General features: G+C 45.2%; 1 protein-coding gene across 1 annotated transcript; it reads right to left on the bottom strand.

The window, feature by feature from the left end:
* Positions 1–991: 991 nt before the first annotated feature.
* Positions 992–15,251, bottom strand: LOC128900340 (tubulin alpha-8 chain). Its single transcript, XM_054181367.1, has 5 exons — positions 15,153–15,251; positions 10,795–11,017; positions 7,769–7,917; positions 5,735–6,415; positions 992–5,570 (listed from the first exon to the last, which is right to left on the bottom strand). The coding sequence occupies exons 1-5, from the start codon at positions 15,237–15,239 to the stop codon at positions 5,277–5,279; spliced, it is 1,434 nt and encodes a 477-aa protein (XP_054037342.1). The 5' UTR covers positions 15,240–15,251; the 3' UTR covers positions 992–5,276.
* Between the last annotated feature and the right edge of the window lie 1,638 nt (positions 15,252–16,889).

The following is a 16,889-nucleotide window of genomic DNA, read 5'->3' as shown; positions in this document are numbered from 1 at the left end:
GAAAATAGGAAAGTATCACAAGAACTAAGAACATCGTAAATAAGTTAACACGTTCTGTGCCACACGAAGCCGGCCAGGGAAAGCAGGGTCTTCAGAAAGCCAGTGGAGAGGCACACGGCATCGAAAAGATGAAGATACTGGATTTTAACTGACTCAATCCACTGAGAAGCTCCACAGAAGGCACCACTCCTCGCGTGACTTTTTGTTTGTTTTATTTAGTCTCCTGGTATTTCTCAGCCTCTTGTCAGCCAGCACCTGCAATACCTTCAGAGCAATGACATTTCTCCCACTTCATCACGCTCTCCATTAACAGTTGAGACTACAAACCTTTAATTCTTTTGCCCAACTTTTAGGAGAAATCCTTAGATCAAAGCCTTTGCACAGTCTGGATGTTACACAGTTAGTCCTCCCTCTAGTTCAGACCAAGATAGGACGGGATTCATCACTCTCACCTTGCCAACACACACAGAAAAACCCTACAGACTTCTAGAGGAGTTCTGCAACACGACGGAAAATTGTTCTTCAGCTCTTTACTGCTGAATTTGTTTATAAGCCCAGTCCCTGTTTTCAGAGTACAAATAAAAAACATCTTTTCTTTTGAAGTAATTCCTTATAAACATGACGTAAGAACCGGTGAGATCAGGAGTCACCTAATCCAGTACCTTATTCCTGACAGGAGCCTCAATTACACTTCCTCTGGACTTCCCAACCTCTAGTAATTCCCAGTTCTTACACAAGACACAGCATCTCTACATTTCATACCCTAGCTGATTTTTCTTCCCAAACTTTTAGGGCTTGTAAGAGAAATGAATTCAAAGGTAGAAATGCACTGACTGAAAAAAATCTGCAAAAATAATTTGAATCTTGGGTTGTTACAACACTTCAGCAAGTGCAAGAGCCATCCAATTACATTAAAAGAGCTCTGCGTGTTAAACAGGGCAACTGCACTTTGCTTCTGTGAAGCATCTCCTACATAAAGGAAAACATGACCTTGTGCAAAGGCAAACAAAGTTTTATTTGGCAGGAATACAGGCATTTTAAACATCAGAAGAGAATGGCATGGGGTAGCACATTAGCAGCATTGTATTTCGATGTCAGGATCTCCGCTGTTACAGTGTTCAGGCGGATTCGACTGAAAAGCACGGAGTTGAGCACAGAATGACATCCTCCTCCTCTTAGACAATTTGCCCGAGCGGAAGCAGCATGTCAGCAGAAAGCCCAACAAGACTGAAGGCTTGGGACAAGGCAGTCAAAAGCTACATGCACATTTACTGCAGCATATTGACAAAGTAAGGAATTAACACTGCTATTCCCTTAATTTTTTTTCCAGTTCCTCAAAATTTTCACAGGAAATCACTCTAAACTGCCCATGAGACATGGTGCTCTGACTCTTCACTATTACACTGTGGAGAAAAGCAGAAGGTGAAGCCAGAGAATTTTTAATACCTAGTCACATTATCTTCTTTTTTTCTCTCCCAGATAATGCTTTGTATTTTCCTGAAATAATGCCAAGAACAGTATAACCTGCAATCTTACCTCTACTTTCTCCTACCAGAATCATGGAGTGACCCTATTGTTTCTTAACTTACTTTCAATTAAAATCTCACCAATTCCAACTCCAGAGCCATGCTCTCCTGAACAAGTTCATGCTTTTCAGCAACAGGCTGACTGGGTGAGTGTTATCTGACAAGGGTCGGAGTATGAGGCACAAAAGCCCTTTCTGAATTTTATTTGAGAAAAAAATTGCGCTGTAGGAAGACGGCGGCAGCATGTGCAGTTGTATGCCTACGTTACCTACACTGTCCATAAAGCTAAAACAGACAGAGATTTTTATCATACAATTATGCTGTGGCATGCTTACTATAGAAATTAGAAATGTACATAATTATATATACATAATGTAGACATTAACACATTAAAAGGTATTCATATTGCTTATTCAGAGGGCAGAGTGGGTGGAAATCAGGTTCTGCTGCGCTGCATTCCCCTGGAATGGCACCAGAAGCATCTCAGAGCAGATCTTACAGATAAGACCAGCAATTCACAACCAAGCGCACAGCAATCCGCCATGGGCTCCAGCTCACTTCCTCCTCCTCCACTTCATGAGTCATCGAAGTTATTTTGTATCAGGTGATAGCTATTAATTGCCAATCTCAATACTGGAGAAAGCTGTGTCACCACACAGGTAAAGATATATTTAGTTACCACTAGAAATGCCTGCGCTTCTGCCAGTGCAAATAGGCACATGACTTTTAAAAGCAGAAGTATGGGGATTTCTTACCAAAGAAAACATGCATTTGAAGTTTCGAATTAAAGAAAGGCTTTCAGAGCGCAAAGAAACCATTTTCTTTTAAGTGACAGCTAATCTTAACCTCTGCAAGTTCAGGTATTCACTCTTACACGCAAGTTTTAATTCAGTATAGGATCTCTTCTGCGCTTCAGGAAACAGATGAACCACCCATTTGCTAATTCAACCATAGCGCTAGTGATTATAACGTGTTTAAGGCTTTCTGCAGCTAGCTGAAGCAAGAGCAGTTGTAGCTGGATTTTCCTGCTGTAATTATCTTGGCTTCTTATCTGAGAAAAAACACTATCTTATCTCAGCTCACTATGCATGTGCCTACACTGAGAACTAACTGCCCACTAGCTAATGCAACAGTGTTTCTTAATACTAATATAAAGAAAATTTGAGTATGATGTAGGCTGGGAATGTATTATGCGTTTTCACCATCAGTCCAATGGCTAACGTGTGACATAACATCTCTTTTCAAACCTTCCACCAGTGGATGCCTACCATCTTTTCAAAGTAGCATTAGATGTTATTTTTAAAAATTAAAAGCACAATGCATCTCAAACCTAATGCCTACATTGAACGCGATTCCCTAGTCGGTCCAGGTTTGTCAGAGCGCTCAGCATTCCACGTGCACAAGCCTTTTACAAGGATGCTGGAGTGCTGTGTCCCACACAGAGACTCATCATCGTACATGCCTGGCTAAAACATTTTGACACACTGCAAACCAATTCCCATCGCTTAAGCAGCAGTGTTCTAAATAAGGGTAATCCACAGGTACAGTGAAAAACCCAGACAGTATCAGCAGGAAACAGAGCATGCCAGCCTCGAATAACGAGACAAAGAATCCCAGATAGCAAAGCCAAATCATTGCTAAATGATCACGCCACAGGCCAGTTCAGAAATCCACTCCTGCCCAGCCCCCAATACACATAACTTTTAAAGGAAATTACGGTGCTGGCACTTGTGGCCACGCAGCATTCTTCGTGATCTGCTAGTAGCACCAGGTTTCACACCAAAGATCTAGACACCTGCAAGGCATGAAACAGTCCTTTGCATATTCCTCTTGTGGGCACTGCCATTACATTAAAAATCTGAATGCATGCACTGAAATGAAGTCAGTCTGATTTGCAATGAATGCGACTGTCTCTTGGGTTATGCCTAGCACATTTGCTTAATCATCCAGCAAGTAGGAAAATAAGTTAGTCAACAGGACTTGAAATTCTCTACACTTACATCTACCCCAAAACACAACACAAGCAAAAGCAAATGAGAAACTCGCTGAAACCTTGGACGTGCTCTGCTATGCTGAATGGCAGGAGGGTTGATTTACACAGCGTCCGTGTATTCTGCACCAGACCATGGCTGACAAGACAGTTTGAGGCGCTCACCTAGGTTAAAGACTGAAGATTGTTCCCACCATCTATATAAAATTGGTAACTTCCATCTCCAATAACTTAGACTAATTTCAAATCGGATTGACTCAACCCAATGGCTCCAAGAACATAAACAACGTAGTAATTCAGGACAATGGGTGTTTGGCCTGAGCAAATTACTGGTCAGCTCTTGCAGACCAGGCTATTCTGCTAGACCTTCAATCAACAGCAGCATCCTGTTAACCTACATTAACAGCAACAGCCCCACCTAGTAGGATAAGCACACCCAAGTCACAGTTAAAACTGAGGTAATGGAAAGGCTCCCACTTTATGAGTTGATGTCAAATACAGCAGCTTTACCCGAGTACTGCAGGTTTCCCAGGCAGAAGGAAGTTAAGGCATTTTTCATACCACTGCCAAGACTCCTGCTAAGCAGGTACATGCATCTTCAACAAACACAGGCTTCAAGGCTTAGCCTAAATCACACTCTGCCATTAAATCAGAAGGAATACAAATAAGGTTGAAATAGGACTGGGAGGAGTTCTCCAGCTCAAATCTAGTCTTGGGAGTCAGACTTCGGTATCCTATAATCACAGTCAGTATTCAACTGTCATCTTATTTGACTGTTCCACCTTTGCTGCTTCTGTGGGAGAGATTCCTCAGAGTCACCCAGCTCCCAGGGTTAGAAATAGTCAGGTTACTTGGTTTGTGGCTCACTGCCCTGTGTCCCCAAGCACCCACTCAGACCATGCAGAAGCAGGTTTTCAACAGAGGCTGCCACATCTGCAGACAACCTGATTAGCCAAATCCTCTCCTGTTACACCAGCTTACATTGAAGGCAGAAGGATAGAAATTTTCATATCTGAACCCATGGTCTAATTCTGCAAAATAATTAGTTTTAGGGAAAACTAGTGTTTCGGCCTGGCCAGCTAATCCAGAGATTTCGTTCCAGATAGCTTCAGGCAAAAGGCTGACTCCACAGAAAGCTGTCAGACAGCAACTGCAGTCCCTTTTGTGGGAGGACAAAGGAACACCAGAGCAACCACCACACAGATCCTGACAGAAGCGCCAGGTTCCTCGTGCGATGGCACACCCTTTCTGGACATCTCTTCCCCCTTCCATGTTACTGCATCTCTAAGTTACCACCCCACGCTCAGTCTAAATTTAGGAGAAAACTAACTCAAATAGCCTTTGGTATTAAAGGTGTTACATCTTAATTCTTAAGCGTAATACAAGGTTAGTTCCTGTTACCTCTTGCAACAACAACTTTAGAGCCTTGAAAAAAATGCAGCTAACTCATCTTCCAATAAAAGCTCAAGCACATTCTAGCCTTGTGTTCTGGGGGAAAATATGCACTATTAGCTCTTCAAGTAGCAATGCCTTAAGGACAAGAAGTCATCTAATATAGCATTTTATTCAGTATCTTTCTCAGAAAGAAATTCTATCTCCTGGACTACTGACTACTTGCACATAGTTAACAAATGTACATAATGTTTGAACACTACCACATGTCTTGATCAAAAAAGTTTATTTCAATTATTTGACATGATTTACATGGCTACTGAAGAGGCAGTAAAATGGCAAAGACTCGCAAATCAATTCTGTTGTGTTCAATATTCTTCACCTTCATCTTCTCCATCCATCGAGTCTGTGCCCACTTCTTCATAATCTTTCTCAAGTGCAGCCAAGTCTTCCCGAGCCTCTGAGAACTCCCCCTCCTCCATCCCTTCTCCAACATACCAGTGGACAAAGGCACGTTTGGCATACATCAGATCAAACTTGTGGTCTAGACGAGCCCATGCCTCAGCAATGGCTGTAGTGTTGCTCAGCATGCACACTGCCCGCTGGACTTTGGCTAGGTCACCACCAGGGACCACCGTTGGTGGCTGGTAATTGATGCCAACCTACATGAAAAGCAAAAGAGACCATGAGTTTCTTTGTAGCATTTAATAGTGACTATGATACAAATCAGGTACCTACAGAACAGCTTAATGAGAAAATATACTTCATAGCCCATGACAGTGAATGAGAAGTCCAAAAAAAAAATCATGATGTAACTGAGACTTGCCTTAAAACCAGTAGGGCACCAGTCCACGAACTGGATTGTGCGCTTGGTTTTGATAGCAGCAATAGCAGCATTGACGTCCTTGGGGACAACATCCCCACGATACAGCATACAACAGGCCATGTACTTGCCATGGCGAGGGTCACACTTCACCATCTGATTGGATGGCTCAAAGCAAGCATTGGTTATCTCAGACACTGAGAGTTGCTCATGGTAGGCTTTCTCTGCTGAAATAATTGGGGAATATGTTACCAACGGGAAGTGGATACGAGGGTAAGGCACCAAGTTAGTTTGAAATTCAGTAAGATCCACATTTAAGGCACCATCGAATCTGAGGGAAGCAGTAATGGAAGAGACTATCTGACCAATGAGGCGGTTGAGATTGGTGTAGGTTGGGCGTTCAATGTCCAGATTCCTACGGCAAATGTCATAGATGGCCTCATTGTCAACCATAAAGGCACAGTCGGAATGCTCCAGGGTGGTGTGGGTGGTCAGGATGGAGTTGTACGGCTCAACAACAGCAGTCGAGACCTGTGGTGCAGGGTAGATGGCAAATTCCAATTTTGACTTTTTCCCATAGTCAACTGACAGGCGCTCCATCAGCAGCGAAGTAAAACCTGAGCCAGTGCCTCCCCCAAAGCTGTGGAAAATCAGGAAACCCTGCAAGCCAGTGCACTGATCAGACTGAAAGAGGAAAAAAAAGCGTGTTAAAACAATTGTGTAGACCTTAAGAATCACAAAAACTCAAGACAACTCTGAAATCTGACACATACCAACTGTTCAAGCTTTGGGAAAGTAATACTGAATTTGATTCATCCACTGATAGTCAAGGAACTGCCCTATAAAAAACATGGTATTCTTAGCTCTTTAAGCTCCCTACACATTGTAATGTGACCTCTGCACTTCAAATTGCTACTTCAAAACTTCCCCTACCCCTAATTCTCAGGCCAAGGCCATTAACAATGGCCACAAGCAATAATATTCAAAGAACTGCAGACCATCTACCCCTTATACTGATTTGACATTCTCTACCTGCACAAAAACAGAGCAGTCTCCTGTCCCAGAACTATTGCTATAATCCTGTAAGAGTTGCAGGCATGTAACTCAGTTCAGGGAAGCGAGCTGTCAAAGTGTATCGCACTGTCATGCCACTTGAGTCTTCTCAGATGAAGAAACTACTCTGCTTCAGAAAGAAGTGCCACATGATGTTTAGCTTGATCCCCAGGACTGACAGGGATTTCCAACAGCTTGTAAAAAGAAATTACAACCATATTTTTCAGGTCAAAGTACAGCCTGCTGCAAACTTATCTTAGCTTTAATTAGAGATGGTGGCAGCCAAGTGTTGAGAACAATGCCAGTTTTAATCTGCAAAAGGTGTACTTTTCAGTACAACTCATTTAGCATTCCATATTAAAGCACCAGATGTATACCCTGGATTTTTTTGTACAGCGAGAATTCCTTACCTTTGTGACACACATGTGGTAAAGTACATGCTTAGCAGCCCTAAAAAGGGAACTCTAACCTTCTAAGCTGACATCTTCGTAAGTTTGCCACATGATCAAAGTACCAGGGAGCCTGAAACATCCCAACTTACTAAGATTTAGTTCCCTTTTCTGTTATTACCATAAAATTAATTCAGAAATCATAAAAGCAGGAAATGCAAACAAAAGCCTAAACCACAGAAGCAAACACTCCTATTTAAACTTCCTTGCAAATGCCCCAGCCAGAGACCAATCCTTTTCCAGCAGGAGCTATGCAAATCATAATTATCTCAGTCTTGGCTTTCTGAAGCTGAACATGAAACTAAAGTTTTGGGTGCCTCATCAGCATTTTAGGCCATTTGAAATTAATATCTGACAGAAATAATCCAATATCCTCAGCCGGCTAAAATGCTGATTAAGTCCACACATTCTCCTACCATGGAATAAGTTAAAGCACAATTTATACACCTATGTATTTTTGATAACCTGATTTCCAAATCCTGTAAAACAGGATAAAGAAAGATGTTTAAGAGCCTTCAGTGAAGAAAAGTCTTACCAGTTTCCTGATACGCTCTAGAACTAGATCAATTATCTCTTTTCCAACTGTGTAGTGACCTCGAGCATAGTTATTTGCAGCATCTTCTTTACCAGATATCAATTGTTCAGGATGAAAGAGTTGCTTGTATGTCCCATTCCTAACTTCATCTGGGGAGAAAAGATGAATATTGTTTACAAGAAGTTAGCTTTCTATGCAGACCAGGTTTTTCAAACTTCCGAGGGTGTCCAGAATGAGGTACCTAAACACGTAAGAGAAAAAGCAGCTTGATTTCTACCTATTAGTAGGTGACACAATACTTAGTACAGTCTAAACATTGAATACCTAAGAAAAATTAAGTTACTGCTTAAGAAACTGTCCCATTTTCTTGACAGAGCAATTGAAAATTGGACTATAGCAGCAGAACCAGTCTTTTACAGTTTAAGACAACTTGAGGCCCGCTCTGCAGATCAGCATCTGAAATACTGCTTTTCCCCCTTATTTTCCAAACCCTCCAGGATGTTGCCTTATTGCTTCTGCAGCTGTGGGCAGAGCTTACATTGCTTGCTTGCCTCCTTTCCTTTAATTGTACTTTCTGCAAGGCTAGAGAAGAACGTTCAAGAGGAACCAATATCTTGTAGAGATATTCAGTTATGCAAATACTGAGCTGTAAGCTCAGCACGAGTGGCTGTACTATAAAGAAGCCATGCAAATGGACGCACAGCATCCCCCACCAGTTACAGATTTGGAGAATGATTTAGTTATGACCTTCACTAGTTATCAGAAATACGCACTTACACATAGCAGGCTAAAGCTCTGTCCTACCAGAAAGGTACAAAGACCCTCAGCATAGCTTTGTCTCTGGTTTAGCTCAAGCCATTCTGGAGTCATACGCTAATGCAGTCCTGCATCCTTTAATTAAAACCAGGTGGGAAGCAGAGAGCTTTATTAACTGCAGCTGAAGTTGCTTGATTGTATATATTCTTTATCCAACAAGGAGTAAGACAAAGGTAAGTAGAATTCAAGATTCAAAAATACAGTTAACTCTTTGAACCAACTTAGACTGACCAGCTACTGCTGCAGTTTGCCATCCAACACTCTCAAATATTTCCAAGCTGCACCAAAGTGAAAGCAATTTGGACAAGCCTACCATTCAAAATACACATTTCTAAAACTTTCTGCGTTATCATTTCAAGTTATAAAGGACAAATATGGGTAAAAGGGAAAAATATAGAACCTAAGGAAAAACATTGCTTGTGGGGGCAACATTAGTCAAGATGGTTCTGGTTCAAGTAACAAACTTGAAGAGTTAAGAGGATCAGTCATTGGACTATGAAAGCGTGCTGGAATAAAGAATTTAGAGTTTAGGGGACAGCTAAATGAAACTTCCCCTGGACATACCATTCTTCATGGTTTTTAAGTCTCTCTGGGGTAGATTTTTAAAGTCACTTGTTTTGAATTCCCAGGCATGTTACTGCCCTATTTCTTTGTGGAAAGTTTGATGGAATTTCACCACCACATCCAGAGAGCTGGTGTACACATACAGCAGTCCCGCTGTTTCACTAAGAGCAGCACTGATCTGGAAGCTCCAGAAACCCCAGGAGCTTGGATCAATAATTTTCTAATAAGCAGGGCAGGAATAAAGAAAGAAGGCTAGCCCCCAGAAAGGTACATGATGCAACCTTTAACAAAAAGCATTAGTTTTTTTAATATTACCAAGTATTTCATAAGACAGCCCTTTTCCCATCTCTCTATACTACACTTGCATCACTAACAAGTGCTGGAACACTACCATTTGGTCCCAAGGCTCACCAGCTACCCACCCCCAGAGGCAAGGTGAGAGCTTTGCCACCTGCTCTCCCTCACCTCATTTCTCAGCCTTTTCTGGTTGCTTAGAGCCACCACCTGGCCAGCAGCAGAGGAAGCAACAGCCAAGGGGTTCAAGAAAACAGAAAGCCAGACCTGCAACAGCTCCTGGGAATATTAGTGTATGGCCAAGGGTGCTTTGGCTCACTTCAAAGTTATCAGTCCAGTACTCCCATCCTTGACCCGCCTGACAGCCTGCTGCTCTCCTGCATAAGCTCATTCTACTGTAGTAGCCACAGAAAGTGGTTTAGCGTGTTACAAGAGAAATAAGTTACAAGAGACCCACAGTTTGGGTATATAGGAGTAGCTTAAGCCTATTCACTCATCTCCCCTTCCCAGCTCTCTATGCATTGCAGAAAGATAAACATGGCAACTGCACAAGCACAGATGGCTACTTAAGCCACAAAACTGGCTCCAGTAGAATTACTTCAGGCACACACATCGGTAAGAGCAAAACCAAGACTTATGACACAAGGAGCAAGTCCTGTGAAACTGGGTAACACACTGGACTGGCAGTGTAGCTAGCGCCACAGAAGGTGGGACTGGTTAGCAGCTGATGCGTGGCATCACATCTGAACACTGAGAGCCAGCATTGCCAGAGCTTGGGATACAACTGATTTTCAGGATAACAGTGGATTGTTACTCAAAGATAAGGCAGCAGGAGTTGAAGGGCATGTTTGGAAGTCCCTGAACTTAGGCTAGCAATTGAGATTCATTTCTGCAAGCACTGTGCAAGCTAGAGAGAGAAGATTGTTTTGGGAAAGCACAGGAATCGTTCCAATGTACAAAACGAAAACTCCTTAGTGATACATATCACATCTTTTAAAAAGGTTCCTATTGACTGCTGTACACATTATGTCATATTGTTTCAAGAGGTTGTAACTAGTTCCTTGCATAGCAAAAGCATGAGGCATATTCAGAAGAGCCATTTAATTACACAGACTGGCAGAAAGTAATATTTAAATTCTTTAGAGCTCCAGAGTGCACATTTGCCAATCTCAAAGATAAAGCCCAATATCTTCCATCACTAGGAAGATGTAGGGAACCTTCACATAGTAAAATTTAAAGCCCCAGAGCATTTTGCAGGACTAGAGAAATGGATCCCTTAGTCAGAAAATGTGTAAGTTAAATCAAGTCCTGCAGCATGTTCTACAGTCCCTTGCATGTGTCACTGTATTTACCTATTACTGCTGGTTCAAGGTCCACAAACACAGCACGAGGGACATGTTTTCCGGCACTGGTCTCACTGAAGAACGTATTAAAGGAATCATCCCCTCCACCGATGGTTTTATCGCTTGGCATGGTACCATTGGGCTGGATGCCATGCTCCAGGCAGTAGAGCTCCCAGCACGCATTGCCGATCTGCACACCAGCTTGACCAACATGGACTGAGATGCACTCACGCTGTGTGGAGAAAAAAAAATTGAATCACTCAGCAGAAACAGCAGTTTCCTTGTTTAAAAAACATTCAGCACACACAGCTTGAACTCACATACTGCAAAGCTATTAAAACATTGGCCTTATTGTCTTGGTGTTAGGGACATTTGGCACAAAATACAACAGAACACAAAAGCCTCTTTCAGTCATCATCCACCTCCACCTAGAAAGACCCTTTTAGACATTGTCATTTTTACAAACTCATCCCCCTCCTCCTTGTTCCTACCCTCAACTACTAGACAGCAAGAGTTTCATCAACTCTTCCAAATCCTTCAGCCAGCTTCTCTGATGACTACACCTGTCACTGGCCTAAGTATCCAGAAAAGCATCACCCCCAAAACTCCAGCCCCAGGAGCCACATAAGCACAGCCACCAGAGGGAGCAAAACCTTCTGCAAGATCCAGGGCCATTTTGTTTAACATACATAAAATCAGGAAAAAGATGCTCCTGATCACTTCAGGCAACTTTGCCATTCTGTAAGAGAGCCTTTGCCTAACAGAAATCTTAGTAGCACTTCATAAATGAAACATCAGGCCTCACATCCCACTGCTGTATGCAAAGTACTAAACTCCTTAACACTAGACAGGAACTACCTCATTTAAGCTATGTAGAAAATAGTCTATGTCAGCAAAAGGATCTATTCATACCAATTTATGGATTCCCAAGTTGCCTTTGAAGTCCAGAGCATAAACCCAGCTTCCTTAATATTTCAGCACAGGGTTTTGAATATTAAAAGCCAAACCACAAAGGAACCATCTCCAAGCTCCCACTCCATCTGTGGCATTTTATATTTAACTTCTGGTTTTGAGTGTCAGAGTTTAGAAGAGCCTGCATATAGGACAGTTTTGAATAACTGTCACATTTAACTATGTTCAGACCCTATGATTGGGTGATGCAATTCATTTTTCCCCTGAAATTCCAGGATAAGCAGGACCTGGAACTGCCCAATCCACATCAATAGTCAATGCAAGAAAGCAGGAGCACAGTCCTTTCACTTTCCTTGGGAGCCCCAAGAAATTAAAACCTACAGTTGCCAAAAGAACTCATCGCATGTTCTTAACCACAGCACTGAATGTCTCAGAACTGTTGTTTTTCAGCTCCCCATCCATCCAAGCTGTGTACTCAGATATACAGCTTCCAGAGGAACAATCCACATCCTCTCTGCAACCAGCCTTACTCAAAGCTGCTGCCACACTACTCCTCTCCAAGGCCATTACTCCACCACTCTCCAGGCTGAAGCACTGGGCTTGGCAGGGTACTGCAATGGCAGAGGACAGCCAACCTACACACTGAAAAGGGTGACAGGAGAAGCTGTTCCAGCACGCAGCCCAACAAGGCTGCACCAGCACAGAGAAGCCAGGCCATGACAATGAATTAGGCCACATCATTCTTTCAGGAAAGCTGGAGGACAGTGTGCAATTCTTTTCTACAGTGAGAGGAGAGAGTATAGAGGTATACTACCACTTCAGTGTGGAGCCTCACCTGTAAAGAAGTCCTATCAATGATCCAAGCTTTGTTCATGAAGCTCCTAAGCAGCTGCGAAGGTCATTGAAAGGCAGTGTATAGAGACTAGCATGCCCAAGCAAGGTGAATTCATGGAAATGTCAGACTATATACAAGCTTACCACATCACATGAACTAGCACCACTACTTCAAACTACACAAAGCAACAACTTCTCATGCTCCAAAGTGACAATTTAAGTCTTTGAAAGTATAGCTTGAGTGACACAGCCACAGACCAGGTCCTACAGCTGCCCTGTTAAAAGCACAGCATGTTTACTTTGACAAAGTACAAAGTCCAGCAGTTGGGGCAGAGTAACTCCCTGCATCAGTACAAAGGAAGCAGTTAACTGAGAAGTGGCCCTGCTGAAAAGATCCCAGGGGTTACCCAGAAACCATCCTGAATGTTCATCAGGACATTCTCATCCTCAATAAGGCAAACAATGTGCCAGGCTACAAAAGGAGATACACAGCCAGCACACCAAGAAGCCCTCCCTCTGCTCTGCAGGAAGGTTCAGGTCAGGTGTTCGAAGGACACTGGGAGATTCCGGTTGGGTGTTAGGAAAAGCTCCCCCAACAGAGCAGTGCAGCCCTGAACAGGTCACCAGAGAAGCAGGAAGGGATCTCCATCCTTGGAGGTTTGCAAAACTTGGCCAGAGAAAGTCAGTCACAAAAACCTGGCTTGGTGCTACTGTCAGCCCTGCTTTGAGATGTCTCTTTCAACTGCTTTCCTGCAACTCTACCAACTACTTTTAAGTAGTATGTGGCTATTTGATGAAACACAAACCTTTGCTAGACACCAACAGACTCTGCCTATTTTGCTCTGCAGAGTCTTTCCACAGCAGAAGTCTGACAGTACCAATACTACTAAAAACCAAAACAAAATCTGAGCCTTGAAAGTACAATGTCCAAGTTGTAAAGATAAGCAAGAGACAACTGTCACATTAATGACAAGTCAGGGCCTTTAAACATCACTTATGGAAGTTTCATAGTTAATAAGGTTAAATACTGTTAAGTGCTGTATTCAAGACACAAGTCAGGACACAGAATCCTTAAGTAATTAACACTAAATGCTCCCCCCCACTTAAATACATTACTTTCAAGCACAGAACCAGTTTCAGTGAAAACTCCAAGAATTTTCCCAGCCTGAACCTCTCCGGCCTCCATTTGTCTCTATCTCCTTTACTATATGATATGCTCCAGCTCAAGAGTACTGGCTTGTCTTCCGTAACTGCCCTTCCAGTAGTTGTTGACTGCTGTTAGGTGGCCCCTTGCTGTACTCTGCCAGGCTGACGAAGCCCAGCTCCCTCCAGCTGTCCTGGTGCATCACACTCTAGGTTACTTGTGCTCTCCAGCACAGTATTTCAGGTACAGCTTCATCCATGTGAAGCTGATGGCAAGCCAAGTTTCATGAAAACGGTGGAAACAGCCCAGACCAAGTTCAACAACGTACCACGATGAGAAATGTAGTTTTCCGAGGGTGAAACTCAAGGAGAACCGCATCCTTTCTGGAGGTGAGGAACTACGCTCACGCTCTTGACTTGGCTTAATTTTTTTAAAAGCATGACCACGAACAGCCAACCATGCAAGGGTATGAACAAGATAAGGACACAAACACAACCTCCCAATATTCTAACTTCTAATCATTTTCAGTTGAACAAATGTTTCCTCTGCATTTACAACCCTACAGAAGCAGTCAGCTACATTTTTTAAATCCAGGTAACCTTCTAACATCCACAAACTCTTTTCAAAGAGAAATGTACAGGGTAAACACCCACATGGAGAAGGGCCTCATGCTTGTCAGCACAAACTCCAACTTGACAGCTGCCACTTGTGCTGCACAGCTCAACAGCTGATCTCTGTCCTCTTTATGATGTCCCATCCCTCTGTCATACCTTTCAGATATCCCTTCAGGGCTGAATCCTGGTCATCCCACCTCAGCTTCATTACCCAGCCAGTCTCACAAAGTCCTTGAGGAAATCTCCACCATCAGCCACATTCCCTGGCCTCTCCAAACCACTTCACACCACACTGACTCGACGGGGACAAGGACCAGAGAAGCACCAAGCTGCACCTCCAGGAACAGTGCGATGGCCTCCTCCACCACTCCAGGTCTCACACACCCCAAGGATATTCCCCCCCAATTTTTACATTCAACTGTACCACGAGAGCGCCCCTCACCGCGGGGTGCCGGCTGGGAGCCCCGCCCCGTCCCGCGGGCACAGGGAGACGCCGGCCCTGGGGACGCAGAGGCCGCCACAGCCCGGGCCGCGGCTCCCCGGTCCCGCGAGGGAGCCCGTCCGGAGTCACCTCTGAGGGAGCCGCCACCTCAGGGCCGGCTGGGGGCTGAGGGTCCCGCCGCAGGCCGCCATGTTCTCGGAGGAGCCGCCACCATTTTGTGACGAGGCCGTGCGGCGGGACGCGGCAAGGAGAAGGCCCGCCAGCGCGGTGCGGCTCGGGCCCCGCCGGCGAGCGCGGTCCGGCGCGGGGCCCGTCCCTCCTCTCCCACCGCGGGGCCCGTGAGCCGGGGCGGACCCGCACCTCCCACCCGCCCCCCCTCAGCGTGCGGAGCGGTGCTGGGAGGCCGCCCCCCCCCGCTCACCATGGCTCGGGCAGGCAGCGCTGGGAGCAGCAGACGCGCAACGGGTCTGGACAGCACCTCGAAAGCAGCCGCCCTTCCCGGGCCCATCTTATATAGCGAGGGGGGCGGTGCGGCGGGCTCCCCGCGCCTTGCTCATTGGCTAGGCCTCGCTCGGAGGCGTAACCTTCTCGCGACACTATTGGGTAGCTCCGTCTAGAGATCGTCCACTCTCCCAATCGAGGCCGGGCGGCGGCCGCGTGGAATGCGTCCGGCTGTGCGCTATTGGATCGCAGATATGAATTTCACCTTTCCGCGCTAGCTATTGGTTGATTTGTAACCAGGGGCGGGGAGGAGGCGGGACTTAGTCTTCCCGCCAACGGAGGCCGGAGCCTCTCTGAGGTTCGGGCGCTCGCCGGCCCCCGCCGCGGGTGTCGCTGATCCCTTGGCGGGCCCGTGGGCGGCGCGGAGGAGGAGAGGGGAGAGCAGGGCACAGCCGCTTTGCTCGCTCGGGGGGCGCGGGGGAGGAGAGGGGAGAGCAGAGTGGAGAGCACAGCTGCTTTGCTCACCCGAGGGGCGCGGCCCCGCTGCCGGCTGCGGGCAGGCCCGGTGGTCAGCGCTGCCACAGGCGGGACAGGCCTGAGGCGGGGGGAGGCGCTGTGGGAGAGCTCCTCGCTGAGGGTGGGAGCGGGATGTGGGCAAATCTGTGTGTTTTCCCTCGGAGGAGGGAGGGCACTGCTCCATTGCAGAGTCACCAGGCAAAGCAGCGCTTGTACTGGCTGTTACTGGAGTCACACAATGGAAAGGACTTAAAGCCAAAGGAGCAGATCTGGAAAGCTGCGGAGATCCTACTGAAATCAGTACCTTTGGTGTTTAAATGCCCCGATTTAAGTTTGGTATTTAGATGGGAAGTGTAAAAACTCCATGCTGTGCCCTAAGAGTTATAGTAATGAGAATATTAGTGTGATTGCCAAACTTCTTGGGTGGAAAGCAGCTGCTGCAGGGTTTGCATGTAGAGTTTGATAACTGGGACACCATCCTTCCAAGGGCAGCACAGGCATCCGTTTCAGGAAATTGCTTCTCCCCCTGCTGAGACAGGCTTTTGCCGGCAGGATAGGTATGTGAAGCAATTTTAAACAATAACAAAGGAGATAATGTTTTCCTCTTCCTGTGCGGATCTCCAATCCTGTGAGCCGCCTGAACAAAAGTGATCTTTTTTGAAGGGAATGTGGTGGGGTGGTGTCAGGCTGGGTTTACAGTCATCTGGAACCAGTGGTGGGAAGTAACGAACCCCCTCGCTCCTACTGATCTTAAGGGCACGGTAACCGAATCCTGCTAAGGATGCTACTATCACTATTACCAATTTCATTGTGATCATTTCAACACAGGGTGTGGAAATGAAACCTGCGTGGGTGCACACTCAAAATTACTGAAAGAAAAGAAAGGCAAAAGTCCTCTGGAAAGCAAGAATCAGGATGGAGAGAGAAGGACACAGATGAAGGGGAAAAAAGCACGTAATATTGATATACTCGTTTTTACAAAGAATGACACCAAATGTAATGAGTGGCTGAAAAACAGGTAAAAGCATACTAAGCTGTCTGCATTTAGAGAATTTAGCTGTCTCCACAGCAGAGGAAGGTTGAGTAGGGCTTGAGGGATGGTTGGGAGTGATCACACATACAAGTACCTGTACCAAGAAGCAAGCCTCGGCAGGCTCTAGTTCCTCCTGCTCCTGTTCCATAAGCATACTGTGACCATGAA

Source organism: Rissa tridactyla, chromosome 21 (assembly GCF_028500815.1).
Source record: "Rissa tridactyla isolate bRisTri1 chromosome 21, bRisTri1.patW.cur.20221130, whole genome shotgun sequence".
Taxonomy (NCBI): Eukaryota; Metazoa; Chordata; class Aves; order Charadriiformes; family Laridae; genus Rissa; species Rissa tridactyla.
Note: the sequence above shows the minus strand (reverse complement) of the source record. Positions and strands in the feature narration are given on the sequence as shown.